This window comes from Raphanus sativus, chromosome 8, assembly GCF_000801105.2.
Source record: "Raphanus sativus cultivar WK10039 chromosome 8, ASM80110v3, whole genome shotgun sequence".
Taxonomy (NCBI): domain Eukaryota; kingdom Viridiplantae; phylum Streptophyta; class Magnoliopsida; order Brassicales; family Brassicaceae; genus Raphanus; species Raphanus sativus.
Window position 1 is genome coordinate 24,167,992 of NC_079518.1, and position 21,018 is coordinate 24,189,009.

The 21,018-nt window shown below is 32.8% G+C and overlaps 5 protein-coding genes across 5 annotated transcripts; 4 read left to right on the forward strand and 1 right to left on the reverse strand.

The window, feature by feature from the left end:
• Positions 1–1,540: 1,540 nt before the first annotated feature.
• On the forward strand, positions 1,541–2,206 carry LOC130499096 (ras-related protein RABG3e-like; the record flags this gene model as incomplete). The annotated part of the gene is made up of 3 exons (XM_056992999.1): positions 1,541–1,690; positions 1,773–1,999; positions 2,076–2,206. Coding segments are annotated over 3 exons (444 nt in total), but the record flags the coding sequence as incomplete, so codon positions are not given.
• Positions 2,207–5,809: 3,603 nt separating this feature from the next.
• Positions 5,810–6,290, reverse strand: LOC108837570 (uncharacterized). The gene is made up of 2 exons (XM_018610602.2): positions 6,190–6,290; positions 5,810–6,097 (listed from the first exon to the last, which is right to left on the reverse strand). Exons 1-2 carry the CDS (start codon positions 6,244–6,246, stop codon positions 5,909–5,911), a joined length of 246 nt encoding a protein of 81 aa, XP_018466104.1. The 5' UTR covers positions 6,247–6,290; the 3' UTR covers positions 5,810–5,908.
• A 1,493-nt stretch (positions 6,291–7,783) lies between these two features.
• Positions 7,784–9,047, forward strand: LOC108821785 (BURP domain-containing protein BNM2A). The gene is made up of 2 exons (XM_018594778.2): positions 7,784–7,858; positions 8,262–9,047. Exons 1-2 carry the CDS (start codon positions 7,799–7,801, stop codon positions 9,045–9,047), a joined length of 846 nt encoding a protein of 281 aa, XP_018450280.2. The 5' UTR covers positions 7,784–7,798.
• A 3,507-nt stretch (positions 9,048–12,554) lies between these two features.
• LOC108820344 (myosin tail region-interacting protein MTI1-like) lies at positions 12,555–13,811 on the forward strand. Its single transcript, XM_018593298.2, has one exon. The coding sequence runs from the start codon at positions 12,698–12,700 to the stop codon at positions 13,751–13,753; it is 1,056 nt and encodes a 351-aa protein (XP_018448800.2). The 5' UTR covers positions 12,555–12,697; the 3' UTR covers positions 13,754–13,811.
• Positions 13,812–17,491: 3,680 nt separating this feature from the next.
• Positions 17,492–18,040, forward strand: LOC130498663 (uncharacterized). The gene is made up of 3 exons (XM_056992211.1): positions 17,492–17,608; positions 17,746–17,826; positions 17,914–18,040. Exons 1-3 carry the CDS (start codon positions 17,525–17,527, stop codon positions 17,989–17,991), a joined length of 243 nt encoding a protein of 80 aa, XP_056848191.1. The 5' UTR covers positions 17,492–17,524; the 3' UTR covers positions 17,992–18,040.
• The last annotated feature ends 2,978 nt before the right edge of the window (positions 18,041–21,018 follow it).

A 21,018-nucleotide genomic window follows, 5' to 3' on the forward strand; every position in this document is an offset into this window, starting at 1 on the left:
TTGCTACTTTTCGTAAGAAGTTATCACAGTTAAACCGAAAAAAAGGTTACATCAAGATCCTTAACAACAATCTAGAGTAAAAAGTAACAATTCCAACCAGCACTTCCAATTTCATAGTATTGTTATTTCAGTTTGGCGTGTAATTGGTATATAATTAAGGCCAGACTAAGCCCACTCGCATGTTAGGACTCTCTTCTCTTAACTATTAGATGGGCTGAATCAGACTACCAGTTGACTTATCTTTGTTTTTGGTTTTTCCACCTTATTTAAAATTAAACAAATTTGAATGATCTAAACCAGATACCAATTTTTAATCCGAATTAATATGTTCAAGAAAATTTTCCTATAGTTAGGCTAATAAGAAAAATCGCTTTCAACTCAATTTTTCGTTTACAAGTTTTTAGTAAGAGTATTCATGATGGAGAATGAGTTTCTAAAACTTTTCGAGGTTTTCAAATTAATGAAAAAAGGTGACCATTTTATCCCTTTTTAGTACTTAGTTATCATTTCATTTTAAAATCTAAATTTATTTTAAAAAAACTCTTTCTCGTTTTACTATTCGTAATAGATTATACATTTTAATTTAATTATATTTAAATAATAAATTATTGATCAAACACTCAAAAATATCAAATCTATGTAAGTGGTACTCAGTGCCGTTCCTGGCCATTTAGTGGCCTAAAACAATTTTAAGATAATAGCCTTAATATTTGGTCAATTTAATATCTTATTTTATTATTTTACTTTTATTCTAATAAAAAAATATTTTTTCTGTAGGTTTTCATTTACATGATAATGATAGGAAAAAAGAAACCACACACTCATATATATATATATATATATATATATATATATATTATAACTATAATAATATGTTAATATATAAATAAAGTATGGTGTCAAAAAGATAAATATAAGTATATTTAATCAATTAAGTTAGATGAAAATGCTTCATATAAAGCAAAATTTTAAATATAGTTCTAGCACACAAAAAATATGAAAAGATTCAAAAGAAAAATAAATTTCCACAAAAGTAGTACCAAAAACATTTAAACAAAAATAAAAACAGATTTGTTGAAAACAAAACAAAAATCCCAGAAATGTAATTATTTAGGTTTCTTACGCATTGATCTATTACCAATCTTATTTGAATTATTTTGCTACACTAATATCAAAATTATAGTGTGCCCTAAAAAATAAAATATTTAGATGTGGCCTAAAGCTACTGTTTCACCTGCCTTATGGTCCGGACGGGCCTGGTGGTACTTGTAAAAGCATAAAGTTTCTCATAAAAGAATAGCATAATATCCATAGAATTGGATGAGACGTAGTCAACGACCTAAGTATTTTATAAGAAATATTGTTCAATAAGTTTCAAAAAAAAAGTGTGTGATTGATCAAAGTACAATTTACAACCATTGGGTTGAAAAAACTCTCAAAACTTAAGACAAAAGGTTCATTACTCTAATTATCATGGGTTAAAAATGAATATTTTTGAATGAAATAAGAAATACCGAGATACAATGTCTTGAATTTTTAACAGATATGGGACACGGCTGGTGAAGAAAGGTTCCAGAGCCTTGGAGTAGCTTTTTATCGCGGTGCTGATTGCTGTGTACTTGTCTATGATGTCAACTTCGCCAAATCATTTGAGGATCTCAATAACTGGAGGGAAGAGTTTCTGATCCAGGTATGTGTGTGTATACACAGATTCATGCTCCATTGTCTTTACTCAATGCAACTAATGCGTGGTTTATTGGGGTTTTTTGCAGGCGAGTCCATCTGATCCAGAGAACTTCCCCTTTGTTGTCATCGGTAACAAAATCGATGTGGATGGTGGAAACAGCCGTGTTGTTTCAGAGAAGAAGGCTCGAGCTTGGTGTGCTTCAAAAGGAAACATCCCATACTATGAAACTTCTGCTAAAGAAGGCACCAATGTTGAAGACGCATTCATGTGTATTACCAAGAATGCAATGAAGAGTGGAGAAGAGGATGAAATGTAAGTTTCAGTGCTTTGATGGATCAGTTGATTGTTTCTTACAACTTGTGTTGATTGTTTTGATGATTCGTCTTAGGTACTTGCCGGACACAATCGATGTCGGAACCAGCAACCCACAGAGGTCAGCAGGATGTGAATGCTAAAATGATTCTTTTACCTTTGCTCTCTGACCACCAGTTTATCTCTTCTCCGAGGTTTTTTACCTTCTTGTAAATCTGTTGTTCTGTGGTAAATTATTCAAATAAAAAAATAAACCCATAACGTTGTTTACCGCCGTTGTTGCTGTCTATCACATTTATGAAAATACTATGGTTTCATACATTTTAAATTATTTCATTACATATGATAGTACAGTCAAAAGTTCCATAATATTACGTAGTTTGAGTTTTCCACTCTACCCCTTTTTGCTAGATTATCAGCTATGTCATCTCACATTGGGGTACATCAACAAGGTTCAGAATGTTATCAATGTATGTCTGGTGGTGCATGAGTTGATCTTTGTGCTCATCCCCTTCCTGTTAGATAGGCAATCGTACAACATTGAGGAGTCTCCACAGAATATTACCTTGTTGAAACCCATTCTCTTGATCTGTACTACAGCCATGCGTAGTGCTTCAGCTTCTGTCTCTAATGCTGAGTTTATAGAATCGATTGCAGCCCTTCCTTGTACAAGGAGTTTGCAGTCTCTGTTGTAGAGTGCCCATCCAATCCCTGCTTTTTAAAATGAGGATGTCCATGAGTTATCTACAAAACAACAGAAGCTATTAGTTTGCTGGATTACATCCGAGGCAGTATTTGTTTTTACATTCACAGATAAACTATCATTCAGCTTTATATATATATTTCCTGTTTAAGCATTCCGTGTCTTTCCAAACATTAAAATCCACCAAAGATTTGCTTATAGTTTCTGGTAAAGACCATCTTTTTCCTTCAAATATAAGATCATTTCTCATCTTCCAAATTCTCCAACCATTGAAAGAGAAAATAACTTACATCCTCTCTTTGGCTTTTGGTTATGCACAACAGGGATTCAACATTGTCTCTGATCTCGTCATGGCTAATATGATTTGGTGCTGCATTGTAAATAGGCATTCAACATTGTTTCTGATCTCGTCATGGCTAATATGATTTGGTGCTGCATTGTAAATAGGCCCCATGTTTCATATTTTCCATGTTGACTCTACAATGGAAGAGGAGATGATTTACAGTTTCTGGATGGTCTTCACATCTTTGGCAGGTTGCATCAATCTTTATAACCACATTCACTCCATGATTTATGTTTCTGCGATGTCATTGTGAGTATCTTCACTCCATCATTTATAGATCATCAACGTTTCTTACTCGCATCCTAGAGAAACATGAGAGTTAAAAGAGAAGACAAACTGGCTTTAACAAAAATGAATCATTATTGGATCGATATATACAATCCAGCAAAAGAAAAGCCAAAACAAAATGATGGAGTATTCTCTACAACAAACGGAGTAGAACCAGGAGTCCTGCGTCCATAATCTGATTCTTTTTCTTATGTTTTTATTTAATATCTATTTTATTTTGTCGCCTTAGCTTGAAGAAATTCCATCTGTCAATAATTAAAGATATGCTACAGCTTTCAAAAGAAGGAAAGAAAACAAAAACTTAACACTCTACCTGGGGAAAAGAGTATTAGCAACTGGGTATTCGCAAATCTGTATGTTATGATCTGAGTGTTCCACAATTTTTAAAAAAATTATAATAGAGCATATCGAGTCTATTATATACAAGTTTAATCTTCTATTTTACCAAAAAAGGTTGAAAAAGAAAAGTTGAATATTCTAAATATATCGAGTCTATTATGTTTAGTTTCATTGTTTTTATTTTTCATTGTATCAGATCTAAGGAAATTTATATTTTAAAGAAGACTTATTTTCAAAAAATACAAATTTAACTGAATAGATCAAACATAATATTTTTGAACTACATTTATGCATGTTCGTATATATCTAAATGACAAGACTTGGGTTCACCCCCTATGGTGAACCTTCAAATTCACCACCTCCCTAATAACCAATCAAAATGCTAACTAGATTAATGTTTAAAAATATTAAATAATTTTTTCAAAAATTAAAATAATTTAAAAAAAATAGTGTCAATTTTAATAATGCTAATGTCACTATCTAATCCATAAACTCAAACTCTATACCCTAAATCCAAATTCTAAACCCTAAATTCTAAATTATAAACCCAAATTCTATGCCCTAAACCCAAATTCTATACCCTAAACCCAAACCATAAATCATAAACCCAAAAACTTGAACTCTAAACCCAAACATATACCCTAAACCCAAATCCTAGACTCTAAACCCAAAACGTAAATACAAAACCCAAACCCTATACCCTAAATATTTGGATTAATATTGATGTTGTTCTTTTGAAATTTAAGGTTAAGAATTAAATTTTGGATTTAGAGTTCATGGTTTGGGTTACAGTCTAGGGTTTGAGTTTAGGGTCTATGGTTTGGGTTTAGGGTTTATGGTTTGGTTTTAGAGTATAGGATTTGGGTTTAGAGTTTATATGGTTTGAGTTTAGGGTATAATTTTGGGTTTAAAGTTTAGATTTCTTGGTTTATGATTTATGGTTTGGGTTTAGGGTTTAAGATTTGGGTTTAGAGTATAGAGTTTTGATTTAGGGTATATAATTTGGGTTTAGGGTATAAATTTTGGGTTTATAATTTAAAATTTAGGATTTAGAATTTGGATTTAGGGTATATAATTTGAGTTTAGGGATTAAATAATGACATTAGAATTATTAAATATGATATTATTTATTTTTTTAATTATTTTATTATTAGTCTAGTTGACACTTTGATTGGTTATTAGAGAGGTGGTGAATTTGAAGATTCACCATAGGGGGTGAACCCAAGTCTTGTCCATATCTAAACTTTCTATGAAAATTGATTCCAGGTACTCTCTGAAAATCATAGTAATTTTTATAAGGCTTCAAACTCTTTGTCTGAATGCATCCACTTCTAATTTTAGATGCTGGCGTGTGTGACTAACAAAAATTTTCGTTTTAATGATGCAGGTGTGTGTTTGTGACTAACAAAATGTTTCGTTTTGATGAAAACAAAAATGAAACAACATTGGAATCGTATAACAAAAAGATCGTATAAGTGCAATCTTTCAAAAACAATTTTTTTTAAGTGCAAGCAAAATATGGTCCCGTGTATAACACTAGTTCAATTTGATTAAACTCTTTAGTATAATGATTAACCATTCCCAGTAAAAGGTTCGAACATCACATTAACACAATTTGCTTACTTTTTCTTTATGAATTTTTAATTCCCTTTTCTATATTCAATTATATAAGAGAAACAATTCAATTAAAATAAACAAATATCATTTTGTCTTTGGATACACTTGTAACGTTTCTTCAATTTCTTCTTATTCAATTCTTCTTTCTGAGTTTTAGTTGAAATCACCACCAGATTCTGTCCCTTATTGATTGCACTTTGTCTTTTTCCCCGTCTGTGTTCTTCTTTACTTGATTCAGAATTCAGAAAGAATTAGTAACCGTTGTTTTGTATTACATTGTAACCTCTGTATTTTTGTCTCATTAGGAGTGTAATTCATGCGCTTTAACTTTTTCATGGATTTTAAGACTCTTGTCCAGAAAATAAAATCAGAAATTGTCGATTACATTTTACATTATTTTGATTATATGCTTAGTGCAGTAATTTTTTGGTTATGGTTAAAGGGAATCATTTTTTAGTGTTAGCACTATATCTAGGCTAGGGTTAACCGTTAACGTTTCTTCACTGTGAATATATTGTAGAATAAGTCTATAACAACTCAAACAGATGTTATTATTTTATTTGCTTAAATAACACACACATAGACGTGCATGTATAACCCGATACATAGATTTAATCAGTTATACATTAGGATTGTGGTAGATGATGACGATAGATTTGGTGTTGAAATTCTTGGCGAACCTCTCGTTCCCTGTCCTGAATGGATTGTTAAGAACATCTTTGATTGGTTCAGGTAATGGCTCATTTTTCATCACGTTCTTCCAATATTCTTCTGCAACTCCTGGTCTTCCTTCACTCAGATTCACAAACTATATAAACAATATATAAAATTGGTTTTACATATACATCTATATATAAATCAGATCTTGATTAGTTAGGTTATAGTACATAGAAGCTTTACCAGGAGGAAGCTCAAAAGGACGAGGAAGAAGGCGACCAAGAAATGTTGTTGCTTCATGTCTTTTAACTTTTGAGTTATGATTTGTTTGAGGATTTTCTGGATCTGTGAATAAATCCTTGGGCGTTAAGTTTATATATATAGAGAGTGAGAGGGAGAGCCTTTTAGGAGGAAATTTAGATTGTGTTCAAAATTTCCTCGTAAATTTACCTAGTGTTTAAGAGTAAGACCTTCTCGAACGACACGGAGAAAAAATGAGCAAGTCATCAATTGAGTGGGGATCAGTCAAAGTAACGCATGCATTGGGTTTAATGTTTTTTCTTTGAGATTATCGATGGGAGTCAAAGAAAAATACTATTAATTCTGGTAAACAAAATGTCCTCGTAAATTTACCTTGTGTGTTATAAGAAAGACCTTTTCGAACGACATGTAGCAAGTCAGCAAGTGAGTGCAAATCAGTCAAAGTAATGCATGCACTGGTCTAATTTCTCTTCTTTGAGATTACCGATTCAGAGTAAATATGTTTTATGATTTCCGAAGTATCATTTGACTCCTCTACCATGCATGTAGTTCCGTTCCTCATTAATATCACAATTTTAAAAGCATCACACTAAACATTCGACAACTCCGATGATGCATGTAGTTTATTCATTACAATTAAGAAAATACTCAATTTCCAACGAGAAACAAAGGAATAAAATTCAAAGAAATTCTCGGGAATCTCTCAGAAATTTCTGACAAAGTGTCTTTTGTTAAAATCTATTAATTTTTTCGACGAAGTTTTGACAGAATAAATCTGTCGCAAATTTACCTACGATTACTAGTCGTCGAAGTTCTCGTGAGTTTCCAATAAAATGACAAATAAGACCAAATTCATTGAGAACTCTTGACACAATTTACAGCCACCATATAGCTGCTTGAAATTTTTTTAAAAATTCTGAAAAATGTTAGAATTAGTTTAAATATAAACACATTTTTTATTTTACATAGAGTATGATGAAAGATGGACAAATATGGTGAAACATGCAGTTCATATATTAATGTTTACTATGATAAAATATGGACAAATATGAATTGATTTGACTAGAGTGTGTTGCAGGTAACTGAAGACAAGCAAATCTGATTTGTTTATCAGTTCTGTTTGAAATATTTTTTGTTATTGTATAAGTAGATAACCGAAGTATTAAGGTCGTTTTGAATTAAGTAACTTTGTAAATATAAGAGATTTAAAGAGAAATAGGGGCATGGAAAGAGTTGACTCTAATAAATGGTTGAATTTAGAATAAAGCCCAAATTTAAATGAATATTTGACAGTAGATAAATATAAAACTCTAAATTAATAGCTTAGATTCTTTTGAAACTATATTTCTCATTATTTATTTAATTTTTGAAATTGGTTTATTTTATCACTCTTTCAAATAGAACTAAAACGTTAAAAGTCTAATTAATGTATAGGTATACACTAATATGTCAGTATAAACATAATTAAGTAGATTGATTATTATTAAAAAAAAAGGTAGAATGATCATTATATATAGAGAGAGAAATGGGTGTGTGCATACTTCATTGGCATAAAGTAGAACTCATTACTCTCTGCAAAGAAAAACAAACTATGGCTTCTCTGCGATTCTCTGTCACCTTCCCTGCCCTCCTCTTCCTCCTCCTCTCTCTGGTATGTTTATGTACCTCTCTATGAGTATGTGTGTTTTATAAAAAAAAAAGTCTTTTTCGAAAGAATTATTCCTGGGCTGCTTAACCGGATAACAGTATATAAATGCTACACGATGACAATCTTGCAACATATCAGATCATTCGCAATAAGTTTTTTCATGGCTCTTATATTGTTTTAAGAACTTTTTCTTTCCTCAATTGGATAAAAAGTAATCTAGATATAGTATAATAATCTTAGTGTATATTATACATTCTGAGAAACATATTGGTATTAGAAATATTGTAAACCACCTTTTTCTTGAAAATTCTAAAAGATGATTTTTGAATTTTAATTGAAAGTAAAAATTTCAGTATTTTTTTTTGAAGTTTTCGTCTCTAAATACCTTGAAATGGTTTTGTGTTAGTGGGTTGTGGAGGCACACACGTCAAGAAAGCTGATATCGAACAATGATCAAGAAGGTCAAAATATCAGCCATTTGTTTAAAGATGGTGTATTCGAGGATCCTACTATGTACATGTTTTTCAAAATCGATGACCTAAAATTAGGAACCAAGTTGCCCATTTACTTCGACAAAAACGATCTTCGAAAAGTTCCGCCATTTCTCACAAGACAAGAAGCTGATCTCATCCCTTTCAGTGAGTCTAAGCTTGACTTACTTCTCAACCACTTCTCTATCTCCAAAGACTCTCCTCAAGGGAAAGCCATGAAGGAGACTTTGCAACGTTGTGATTTCAAGGGTATTGAAGGAGAGTACAAGTTTTGTGGTACTTCTTTGGAGTCAATGCTTGATCTTGCCAAGAAAACAATAGCGTCTAATGCTGATATCAAGGTCATGACGACTAAAGTAACGGTGCCGGACCAAAACACAATAAGCTATGCTTTGCTAAACTACACATTTGCCGAGGCTCCTAAGGCGTTACATGGGATTAAGGTCTTGGGGTGTCATAGAATGCCATACCCTTATGTAGTTTACTATTGCCATGGTCATAAAAGTGGAACAAAAGTCTTTGAGGTTAATCTGATGAGTGAGGATGGGATACAACGAGTTGTGGGACCTGTTGTTTGCCACATGGACACGTCGATGTGGAACGCTGATCACGTGGCTTTTAAGGTGTTGAAGATAGAGCCAAGGTCCGCACCGGTTTGTCACTTCTTCCCTCTTGATAACATTGTGTGGGTAGCAAAGTAGCTCTAGTGGATAGGAGTTTGTATTCCAATAAGTAATAACTATGGCTTGAAATAAAACAAAAGTCTTGTTGGCTTTGGTAATGCCTTTTCGTGTGATTTGCATCTTCTAACTTGAAAATATTAGTACAATTAATGTAAAACACATGCAAGTCTTGCGTCCAGATACACTAAACGTCTAAATAATTTAGTAATATATTAATATATCGCAAAATTATCCAAAATATTTCTTAATCAAAAATTATAGTATTAGTTTATCAGATATTAATTTATATTATTTACGACCAAAACTATTAATTAAGCAGATTTATTCCCTCTGTTTCAAAATAATAGTATATGTTTTAGAATTTTTACATTTTTTAATAAAACATATTAGTAAATCTTAGTTATAAAATGCATAGTTTTCTGTAATTTTATATTTTCTATGTTTTTAAACCAATAAAACTTTATAAAATACAATTAATATTTGTGAATTTCATAATTTTTTATTATTAGCTGTCAAAAAGTTGCATTGGAAATTAAAAAAAAAAATTTAAACAAAATTTTTCTATAGAATATGCATCTTTTTATTTAAATAAATATGCATCTTTTTGAAACGAAAGAATATATTAATTTATTAAAGCTGTGAATTAATATGGTCAATCATATTTATATCTGATCTAGAAGTTTTAAAATTTTGGGTTCGAGATTATTTTTAGTGTGAGGAACTATTATAAATTACTCAATAAATGACATTTACCCGCCGATCAAAGTTCCAATTATGACTTCTCATTTCTCGCATAATACCTCTCAGTGTATTGCTACATTTTTTGAACAAAACTTAGCTTCACCCCCTAAGGTGAATTTCTACATTCACCCACCAATAGGAATTAGTTAATTAAGATTTGATATCTCTTAAAAAAGGAAACCAAGTAATAAGAATTTAATGAAATAAAATTATGTTTTTAGATAAATAAAAAAATAGTAGCAATTACAAAAAAAATAATTTTAATATTGATAAATCCGTCAGAAAATACTAAACCATAAACCCTAAACCCTAAATTCTAAATACTAAACCCTAAACCCTTGGGGAAAGCCTGAACCCTTGGGCAAATCCTATATCTTAAATCGTTAATCTTAAACCCTAAACCCTTAATCATAAACAATAATATTAAACCCTAAATTCTAAACGCGAAACCCTAAACCCTAAGCTCTTTGACAAATATTAAATCATAAACCCTTAATCCTAAACCATAAACTATTTTGGAATTTAGGATTTAGGGTTTAGTATTAGGGGTTATAATTTAGGGTTTAGGGATTAGGATTTAGTTTATGATTTAAAGTTTGGTTTAAATTTAAGGGTTTAGGGTATATGATTTGCCCAAGGGTTCAGGCTTTTCCCTAAGGTTTAGGGTTTAGTATTTAGAATTTAAGGTTTAGGGTTTAGAATTTAGGGTTTAGGGTTTAGTATTTTCTGACGGATTTATCAATATTAAAAAAAAATTTTTTTGGTAATTGCTACTATTTTTTATTTATCTAAAAACATAATTTTATTTCATTAAATTCTTATTAATTGGTTTCCTTTTTTTAAGAGATATCAAATCTCAATTAACTAAGGGGGATGTATTCAATTTAGCATTTGATGTGATTTGATTTTTAATGGAGTTTTAGATGATTTTAATAAGTTGCAGAGGTTTAGGTGATTTTTGTTAAACTACTCTAGAATATCACCTAAAACAATGGGATTTGAGTTTTATTTTTTTTAACTAAGAAACTCCACCCAAACACCCTAAAATCACCTCAAAACTTTAAAATCTCACAACTTAAAATATTTTCAATAACAGTGGATTTCAGAGTACTTTACGAAATGTCAAGTTCAATAACAGTGGATTTTAAATGAGTTTTTAAAATTCATGTTTGAATAACAGTGGATTTGTCATTTTAATGCAAATCACCTGAAACTCTCAGTTGAATACACCCCCCTAATTCTTATTGGTGGGTGAATATAGAGGTTCACCTTAGGGGGTGAAGTTAAGTTTTATTCTATTGTTATTCAGTTTGGCGTGTAATTGGTATATAATTAAGGCCAGATTAAGCCCTCTTGCATGTTGGACTCTCTTCTCTTAACTATTGGTTGGGCTGTATCAGACTATCAGTTGACTTATATTTGTTTTTGGTTTTAACACTTTGGTTAATAGCGCTCTTATCCACAGAACCCCACAGTGTTTTTTCAATTTTTTTTTTACTTTTTTTTTACTTTAAAAGAAAAAAAAATTAAAATTACACCAATCGCGGACTACCACGTGTCGTGGGATCCACGGAATGCTGACAGAAACACACAGAATCAGTTTCTCTATCTGGGCATTTTTCTCCTTTTCTTCTCCTTTTCTCTGACTTTCGTGGATCCCACCCCCCTTAAAACCCTTATGAGAGACTGCAATAAGAGTGCTCTAACTAAGTTAAACAAATTTGAATGATCTAAGCCAGGCACCAATTCAATCCGAATTAATATGTTCAAGAAAATTTCCTTGTAGTTAGGCTAATAAGAAAAAATCGCTTTCAACTCAATTTTTTTTCGTTTACAAGTTTTTTAGTAAGAGTATCCATGATGGAGAATGAGTTTCTAAAACATTTTCGAGGTTTTCAAATGAAAAGGGTGATCATTTCATTTCAAAATCTTCTAAATTTTTTTTAAAAAAAACTGTCCTGAGTATCATGGCCAGTAAAGATATCTTCCTTCCTACATCCAGGTTGCGAATTCAAATCCTAATGAAATGAACTATCTTATGATATATCTGGGCATCACATGAATATGAGTCCATGTTTTAAGGCTCATTTGCATACTTGGAGAGAGAGTATATCCGTGAGGTATACCCCCTTATGGAATAGTCTAGGTCTTTCCACGGCCTGTAATACCCCCAGATTAATAAAAAAAATTAAAAACTCGTTGTCATTTTGCTATTCGTGATAGATTATACATTTTTAATATAATTATATTTAAATAATAAATTATTGATCAAGCATTCAAAAATATCAAAACCTATGTACGGGGTACTTGTAATAGCATAAAGTTTCTCATAAAAGAATAGCATACTATGCATAGAATTGGATGAGACGTAGTCAATGACCTAAGTATCAATGACCTAAGTAAATAATATGTTCAATAAGTGTGTGATTGATCAAAGTAAAAATTTACAACCATTGAGTTAAAAAAAAACTCTCAAAACTTAAGACAAAAAGGTTCATTACTCCTAATTATCATGGGTTAAAAACGAATATTGTTGAATGAAATAAGAAATATCCTGATCAAAATCTAACAATAACATTCTCATAACAGTTTTCAAATCATAAAAGGAGGTAAGATTCTTACAAAATCTAAAAAGAAGCAATTTATATTATATAACATTGAAAAAGGTATTTAAAAATATTTTAAATCAAATTATAAACCTTATTTTATAAACTTTCTGTCCATAGATTAACGAGGCCGTAAGAAACGGGTATTGAGAGAAAATCAAGTTGGTTGCATAACAGAAAAGATCCTAATCCATCTGTCTCTTTGTACATTCTGGCCGTTTTCTTCTACCATTCACTTTTGTCTGCTTGTTGGGTACCGAAACCCTAATTAAGTTTCATTTGTTTATTTATTTACGTCGTTTCTTCTCCACTCCAAGAAACATGGACGACGAGAGCAGAAAAGGTTACTGGAGGAGAAGACCTCCTCAGATCAACTGGGAAGACGACCGGCCAACGAATAGACGTCGTCAAAATGAACCTCAAAACGACGACGTACAAGCTCCTGATCATGTCGAACGCCTTCCCCTTGAACTAAGCTTGGGCTCAACATCACACTCCTCTCATCAGATCCCGCCTATGCCCACGTCGACGTCGCTTCCTCTTGCACCACCTTTGCCTTTCACTCCGACTATAACAACGTCAACGCTTCCTCTAGCACAAGCATCGCCTTTCGCTCCACCTATGACGACGTGGCAGACACCTAGTTCTATAGCGCAGTACTTTGCTTCGTCACAGTACTGTCCCCCCTATCTTAGCAACTCTATCTACCAGACAAGACCGTCAACACCGATGCAGCCATCGTTCGGACAGTCGTTTAACGTCTTCCCATCGTCATCTTTCGCCTCTCAGACAAGACCAGCCATGAGACCGGTAGCTTCAGCGGCCGTGTCACGTCGTGGCTACAGATCGCAGTCCAGCGTTAACCGTAAGGACGATACGATCCCGCCGCCGTATCCATGGGCGACGAATAAACGAGGGTGGATACAAAGCCTGGAGAATCTCGCGTCGAAGCAGATCACTACCATCACCGGAGAGGTGCAATGCAAACACTGCGAGAAAGTGTATCAGGTGAGTTACAACCTGAGGGAGAAGTTCTCGGAGGTTGAGAATGTTTTCAGGATGGGCAAATGGGTTATGAGAGAACGAGCTCCTCCGATATGGAATAATCCAGAACCGGCGAGATGTGAGCTCTGTGGCCGTGACAAGGCGGTGAAGCCGGTGATTGCTGAACGGAAGAGTCAGATTAATTGGTTGTTTTTGCTTTTGGGACAGACGTTGGGTTTTTGTACGTTGGAGCAGCTCAAGAACTTCTGTAAGCATTCAAGGAGTCACCGGACCGGAGCAAAGAACCGTGTGCTGTACTTGACGTATCTAGGGCTTTGCAAGATGCTCGAGCCTAACCGTGAGCTCTTTCACCGTGAAAACGCTAGGCGGTGAGTAAGATCCTTTGAAGATTTGCTAGGGTTTGAGAAGATTTGCTAGGGTTTGAGAAGATTTGGACGGTTGCATTTAGGTGGGTTTTATTTGAATAATTGGGGTGAAAAATGCAAATGTTTTGCATGTATTATCGCATTGTCGTGTGTTTATCTGGACTTTGAATTAATATCTCATTAATATATGAAGTCTAAAATTGCATAGTTATGTTTGAAATTTTTAATTATCTAGCTCTTTTTTTTCAAAGCGTTTACACTAAATTTTGTTTATACGAAGTGCCGGTCTAACATTTTACACTGCCCTAATCCAACTTTTAAATTATGCCTTTCATTTTCTTATCCAAAATTACACACTAATATAAAAATAATTAAAGTTTTCATAAAACAATCAAATCACATTGAATTTTTATAGAGAAACAGTAAACAAACTAAAAATATAATTGCATTCTTCTTGAAAAAATCACTTATTAATTTAATAAATCTTTAATCATATCAGTCTTAGTTAATCTATTTAATCTCATGTATAACATAGTAAACCACAAATAAATATATATCAACTTTAGTCTCAGAAAATGTTTTAGCTATGATAATCGATATTAGAATAGTTAGCAATACACATTAAGCAAATTATGTGTTTGATAAAAATCTTCTATTTTTCAACAAAAGGTAGTTTACTAGGCTTTGTAATTTTTTGATATTGATTCATAAAAAATTAGTCTTGTAAGCATATTATCATCAATTATTTCTTAATGCATATTATTTTGAAGTTTTTTATTAACTTATCATTTTGAAGTTTTCAAGTTTAAAATTATGATTTCAAATTATTATAACTAAAATGTTAGTATTATATTAAGTTAAAAGCATATCAATTTTCTTTATTTATAAGCTTTAATAAGAAAATAAATTTGAAATATGCCCTTTTAAATCGGATGCCCCAATCGATGGCTTGGGTGGCTTCCCTTCTGGGCCGGCCCTGTTTATATTGAACTAGAAGAAAACCAGAAACTTTTCAAATGGATCCAAGTCTAACTGACTTTTTAGTGATATATCACAAGTTAAATTAATTTGTAGATAAATCTTTAAATTTAAATTATTTATCCAAAAATTACATAATAATATATATGGATAATACATTTTATTAAATAAATTTGTGGATAATCTACAATCTTAATTTAACTAATCCTACCTTTGATCCTTCCACGACATATCACATAATGAGATTAAATTGTTAACACAAAATTAATCGTATTTGACATAATAGATATCAGGAACTTAGAGTATTTCCAACAGCTTTATATAGACGAGTTTTTGCAAATAAAATAATAATATAAATCTAAAATTGCATGATTATGTTTGAAATTTTAACTTATCTAACTCTTTTTAAAGGCCTTACATTAAATTTTGTTTATATATGATTTGAATTAGAAGAAAATAAGAATCTTTTCAAATGGATCCAAGTCTAACGACTTTTTCGTAATATATCACAAGTTAAACTAATTTGTAGATAAATATTTAAATTTAAATTATTTATCCAAAAAGCTACACAATAATATATATGGGATAACATATTTTATTAAATAAATTTATGAATAATCTACAATCTTGAAGTAACTATCCTACCTTTGATCCTTCCATGACACATAACATAATGTGATTAAATTGTTAACACAAAAATAATTGTATTTGTTATGATTAAACAGTACATATCAGGAACTTAGAGTGTCTCCAACAGCTGTATATAGAAGAGTTTTTACAAAATAAATAAAAATATAAAGTATAAAATTGCATAGTTATGTTTGAAATTTTGACTTATCTAACTTTTTTAAAGCGCTTACAATAAATTTTGTTTATATGGGATTTGAATTAGAAAAAATCAGAATCTTTTCAAATGGATTAAAGTCTAATAACTTTTGGTAATATCACAAGTTAAATTAGTTTGTAGATAAATCTTTAAGTTTAAATTATTTATCAAAAAAATTACACAATAATATATATGGGATAATCTACTTTATTAAATACATTTGTGGATAATCTACAATCTTGAAGCAACTATACTACCTTTGATTCATCTATGACATATTCCATAATGTGATTAAATTGTTAACACAAAATTAATCAAATTTGAGATGATTAAACAGTAGATATCAGGAATTTAGAGTGTCTCCAACAGCAGTATATAGATGAGTTTTTGCAAATTAAATATAAAATTGAAACTTGCATGGTTATGTTTGAAATTTGCTCTTATCTAACTCTTTTTTTAAAGTGCTTACAATAAATTTTGTTTAAATGAGATTTGACCTAGAAGAAAATCAGAATCTTTTCAAATGGATCCAAGTATAACGACTTTTTGTAATATATCACAAGTTAAATTAATTTTTAGATAAATATTTAAATTATTCATCCAAACAATACTCAATAATATATATGGGATACCATATTTTAATAAATAAATTTGTGGATAGTCTACAATTTTGAAGTTACTGTCTTACTTTTGATCCATCCATAACATATCACATAATGTGATTAAATTGTTAACACAAAATTAATCGTATTTGATATGATTAAACGGTAAATATCAGGAACTTAAAGAAGTTTTCTTGGGTGGTATCTCAAATAGGGATTCTACCAGATAATATATATATATATTATATATATTGGGCTGCTTCTAGCCTCAGAACTGAAGCCAGTGGCTATGGCGTGGTAAGGCTAGTTTAAATCTTTTGTTGTTTAACAGGAAAAAATATATTTAAATGTGATCACTCACTAAGATTTATTTGCGTCCTTTAAGGTGTACTTTGCACGACTTATGCTTGCAGATATGAACAAAGAAATCAAGGGACTAAGGATTTTTTCTTGTTCATCTTGAATATATGTGCTCTTTGATGGGATTTTGTTAGTCACCAATCTCTTATCTACCGTTAATCAAATCAACAAGATACTATTGAACTTCATTTCAGATGTGTTGTGAGTGGTTGCGGTAAGATTGCGATGCATGTTGTTGAGAAGCTAATTGCTTGTGGTGCCCATCCGGTTACTGTCTCAGGTGATTCAATCACCTTATCATTTCAGAGTTGAAACAAGAGCATTTCTACCTTTTTATTGTTTTCCTTATCTCATGGTACTATAAAAGGTGACTCTTGGTTTAGGTTAGAGTCTATAGAAGATCTGATTTGCCAGATGAAACAGTTCGGAGTATCTTATTTTCTTCAAGGGCAGGCCTTAGAGGTCTCAAATGGAACCCCTAGTTCATTGACAGTGGATTAGTTAGGCCAATGTAAGAAACTTGTCTGTGTAGTATTGTTTTGTTTTGCTAATGCAATTTTTTTTTTTGCAGATTCAAAAGGATATTTGGTGGACGACGACGGATTTGATTATATGAAACTTGCATTCTTGAGAGATATAAAATCCCGACAGAGAAGTCTTAGGTATATTTATTTTCCCACGTTATTATGGCATTTTCACATTGCTAAAACTGTATTGATTCCATGCAACTGATATGCAGAGACTACTCAAAGACATATGCAAGGGGGGAATACTTTGATGAAGTTAAGCCGTGGAATGAAAGGTGTGATGTGGCGTTTCCTTGTGCTTCACAGAATGAAGTTGATCAAGCAGATGCTATTAATCTGGTCAATGCAGGCTGTGGCTTACTGGTAGAAGGTAAAGAGGTTTCTTATATTATTTAAGCAAATGAAAATTCTCAGAGCTTCCCTTTTTTTTTTGTGTGCACTTTAATCTTTAGTGTGGATGTGTGTTTTCTTCTGTAGGTTCGAACATGCCGTGTACAGCTGAAGCAGTTGATGTTTTCAGAAAGGCAAATGTTCTTATTGCTCCTGCCATTGCTGCTGGAGCTGGTGGAGTGAGTTCCCTCTTTAACTCTTCTTTCGTTAACCTTTGCGTTATTAGTATCTCTTACCATTAAGTACACAGAGTTCTTAGATCATCTGAATTCTGAATGATGACGATGATAGCTAAATGGTATAAGTTTATTTGAAGGTTGCCGCCGGAGAAATTGAAGTCCTCCGTGAATCTAATTCAATGCAATGGTCAGCAGAAGATTTTGAGTCTAGATTACAAGTACACATCCCTCACATTTGTTTTCGAATTTCGCAGTTTAGGCATGTGTTAATTGCCTGTTAAGAGGTTTTACTCTGCTATTAATAGGAAGCACTGAAGCAGACTTATGAGAAGGCTCTTAAAGCAGCAAATGATTTTGGTTATCCGAAAGAAAGTCCCGAGTGAGTGTTTCTCCTCATGATACTAAACCCATCAGTCAGTTTTACTATGCTGGTCTAAGATGCTCTGTATTAAGAAATGGTTTGGTTCTTCTTTTCCAGGTCACTTCTACACGGAGCAACGATTGCAGCATTCTTGAACATAGATCAAGCTATGACAGACCAAGGTTGTGTTTAGATGGATAATGGATTTAATGCATCTAAGAGTCCTTGGCGAGTTTCTGCCTTTAAAATCTAATGAAGAAGGCATATCGGACTCACTGTTACGTATTTAGATGCAATCCATGTTATTTAGTAACTATATACTTTGATAGCACTAATATTTATTTGCTATAAACATCATTGCTTTATATGTTCTCCAACTTCACAAGTAATAAAGCATTGAACATGCTGACTGACTGACAGCTTCAACAAGGGTTTCTACATAAATTTAGCTATTTGTCTTTTAATATTTGACTGAGAAATCTGATCTGCACTGATCCTAAACAGGAAATTATGTCATAAAAATACTTTAATTTTCAATGTATTTCAATATTCTTCTAAAATTATAAAATACCAAAACTTTTGATTTTGAAATACACTAGTATCATACCAAATATATTTTTGATCATCGTGTTAGCATATTTACAGAGTATGAGACATAAATCCATAATGTCATAATTGCTCACACATTCAAATTTAACAATAAAATTGAAGAGTAGTGTTGAATGAGTTTATATAAGTTGTGTGAGAGTGCTTTATCAAGGCTGTGACATAAGACAATGGTGGTGTGTCTTTGAAGCAAGAACCTGCATGCTACGTGAGTTGCTGAGACACGTAATAGAAGTTGCGGAAGGAAAGGCTGTATGGGCTTCTTATTTGATGAAATGCTTGTGGGCCTTGTGTTCGTAGTAAACCCGATAATAAGTTTAGGGTTTGGCATTGAGTATAAAAAGAAGAAGACGTGTGACAGAAGCAGTCACGGGTCTAGGGTTTATTGAAGATGCACATGGATGTGTGTGACGTCGTCCTACCAGTTGAGATATCTGGTAGTATTATTAGAGAGAACTATATTTGTCGGAAAAGACAAAGAGTACTAGTTGCTCTCATCATTGTAATTCTAGATAAGAGTGGTCGGCACAGATGTGTGCTGGTATCATATAGCAATTGTAGTTGCCAACTTTTCTAGTGAATTAATTCTGAACTTGGTCCAGGGGATGTAGGAAACGAACTTCGTTAACAAATTTATGTGTGTTCTTTACTATATGCACTTACATGCTTGCGCTCTAACATATTTGCATAAGAATACATAGACTAGCCACATATCATGTTTCAACAATTGGTATCAGAGCAGGTTCCCGCTAGAATTTGATCTTGTTTCGGGTAGATCGGGGATTTGTGGCTGGTTAGAGTGAAAGAAGCTTATGAACGTGACATAAGAGAACGAAGACGTATGCGGCTTCCGGCTTGTGTTTGTGGTGTCTGTGATTTGAAGACTAAAGAATATGATAAGCTATTACAAGAGGAGTTGGAAAAGTGATATTCGATCAGTCTTATCATACTGTTTGATGCAATCACAAGTCCGTTAATTAGTTCTAGTCAACTCGTAAGGACATGTAAAGGAAGAAAAGTGACATGGGCTGAGGTCAAGAGGAAATTCATCATAATGTGAAGTTGATTATGGTGATATTTTCAGAGTCAAGGTCTCGCAGAGGAGTACAATAAGATAATTGATTTGGAGAGATCCATAATGGAGAGGCTTGGCTTACTGGAAAAGCTTTGGAGGTGACGAATCATATAATTGATTTGTATCAGCTCTGCACAGGTTCTTCAACTGTGTTTGGTCTCGCTTTGGGTTGAACGCAGAGAGAAAATCTGGCTTGAGATTGGGATCAATTTAAAGAAATCCAGATATGGGTGATGTTGTTCAGGCATCACTGAGGTTTTATTTCCATGGTAATAAGTATGCAAGTCCTCGTGTTTGATCAAATGTTTAAGGTTAACAGTAATTGACTGATAGTCCGACTGCATGAATGAGAGACAGTTACATAAGTATGCCTAAAATCCAGAAATTCACGCAACAGAAACTTCCTCTGTTTTCTTACTTGTTTGGCGTTGACGATAAAGCAGAAGGGACAGTGCTTGTTGCGTAAACAACTCATGGGGGTTTTGTACGTACGCGGGAAGAGGCCTGTGAAATATTCGTATTCACACTGAGCATTTTCAGAAAGGCCGTTTCTCAGAGGAGCTAGGCACCACGTAGATGAGACTGTTGGGATAAAAGAAGGCGTTGATGTTCTTGATGTGAAGAAAGAAGCTTCTCGAACCAATGAGTTGGTTCCAGCCAGGAGTGTGATCGAAGACTAAAGAGAGTTGTTGCTGTCATGGATAACAGTCCTTGAATGATTAACAAGAAAGTGGTCAACTAAGGAGATGGTTATGAAGTCGAAGGCGCAACTGTTCTTGTTGGAATAACTTTTCACTAATGAAGTCTGGTTCGGTATTCAAAGATTGTCTAGAGGAGCAACCAGGAGCCAAAGAGACGCCGAGATACTGATTGGATGGGTGTTTTTAGTACGAGGTTGAAGAAACTAGTTGACTACTTGAGTGATTTTGTGAGCTCTATGTTGCATCGGATAAGAGATTTTCAGATGAAACTCATTCATAAACAAGACGAGGATATCGTTGAGCTCCATCCTCTGCAAGCCGTAAGATCGTAAGAAAGGAATTACACTAGTGAAGAGGAGTCTCAAATAGAAACTGAGGGTCTTTGGTCTTGTGTGTGCAAAATTTCTGTGGAAGATTTTGATGAAAGATCCATGGCAATCTCAGGCTCTTGAATAAATACAAGTTCTACAGTGTTATAAGAAAAGATAAAAGCTTGAGAGCAGTCAGATTCAGGACAAGAACAAGATGTAGATTTCAGAAATTAATTCAAGCTTGTGGCATTTCGAGTTTACGTCTCCAGTGGTCAGTGTTCTTACATCAACCGAAGGTTTTATACATTCATGTGTTAGACATAGAAGTGAGAGGTCTGTGGATTATGATTGTTGTC

What these genes read in the sequence shown, in the direction of transcription:
- LOC108837570 (XM_018610602.2), bottom strand. Translation starts at nt 6,246, where the DNA reads ATGAAGCAACAACATTTCTTGGTCGCCTTCTTCCTCGTCCTTTTGAGC. An exon ending in TCCTTTTGAGCTTCCTCCTG is followed by an intron (nt 6,098 to 6,189) that starts GTAAAGCTTCTA and finishes TTGTTTATATAG; the next exon opens with TTTGTGAATCTGAGTGAAGG.
- LOC108820344 (XM_018593298.2), top strand. Translation starts at nt 12,698, where the DNA reads ATGGACGACGAGAGCAGAAAAGGTTACTGGAGGAGAAGACCTCCTCAG.
- LOC130498663 (XM_056992211.1), top strand. Translation starts at nt 17,525, where the DNA reads ATGCCGTGTACAGCTGAAGCAGTTGATGTTTTCAGAAAGGCAAATGTT. An exon ending in TTGCTGCTGGAGCTGGTGGA is followed by an intron (nt 17,609 to 17,745) that starts GTGAGTTCCCTC and finishes GTTTATTTGAAG; the next exon opens with GTTGCCGCCGGAGAAATTGA. An exon ending in ATTTTGAGTCTAGATTACAA is followed by an intron (nt 17,827 to 17,913) that starts GTACACATCCCT and finishes TGCTATTAATAG; the next exon opens with GAAGCACTGAAGCAGACTTA.
- LOC108821785 (XM_018594778.2), top strand. Translation starts at nt 7,799, where the DNA reads ATGGCTTCTCTGCGATTCTCTGTCACCTTCCCTGCCCTCCTCTTCCTC. An exon ending in TCTTCCTCCTCCTCTCTCTG is followed by an intron (nt 7,859 to 8,261) that starts GTATGTTTATGT and finishes GTTTTGTGTTAG; the next exon opens with TGGGTTGTGGAGGCACACAC.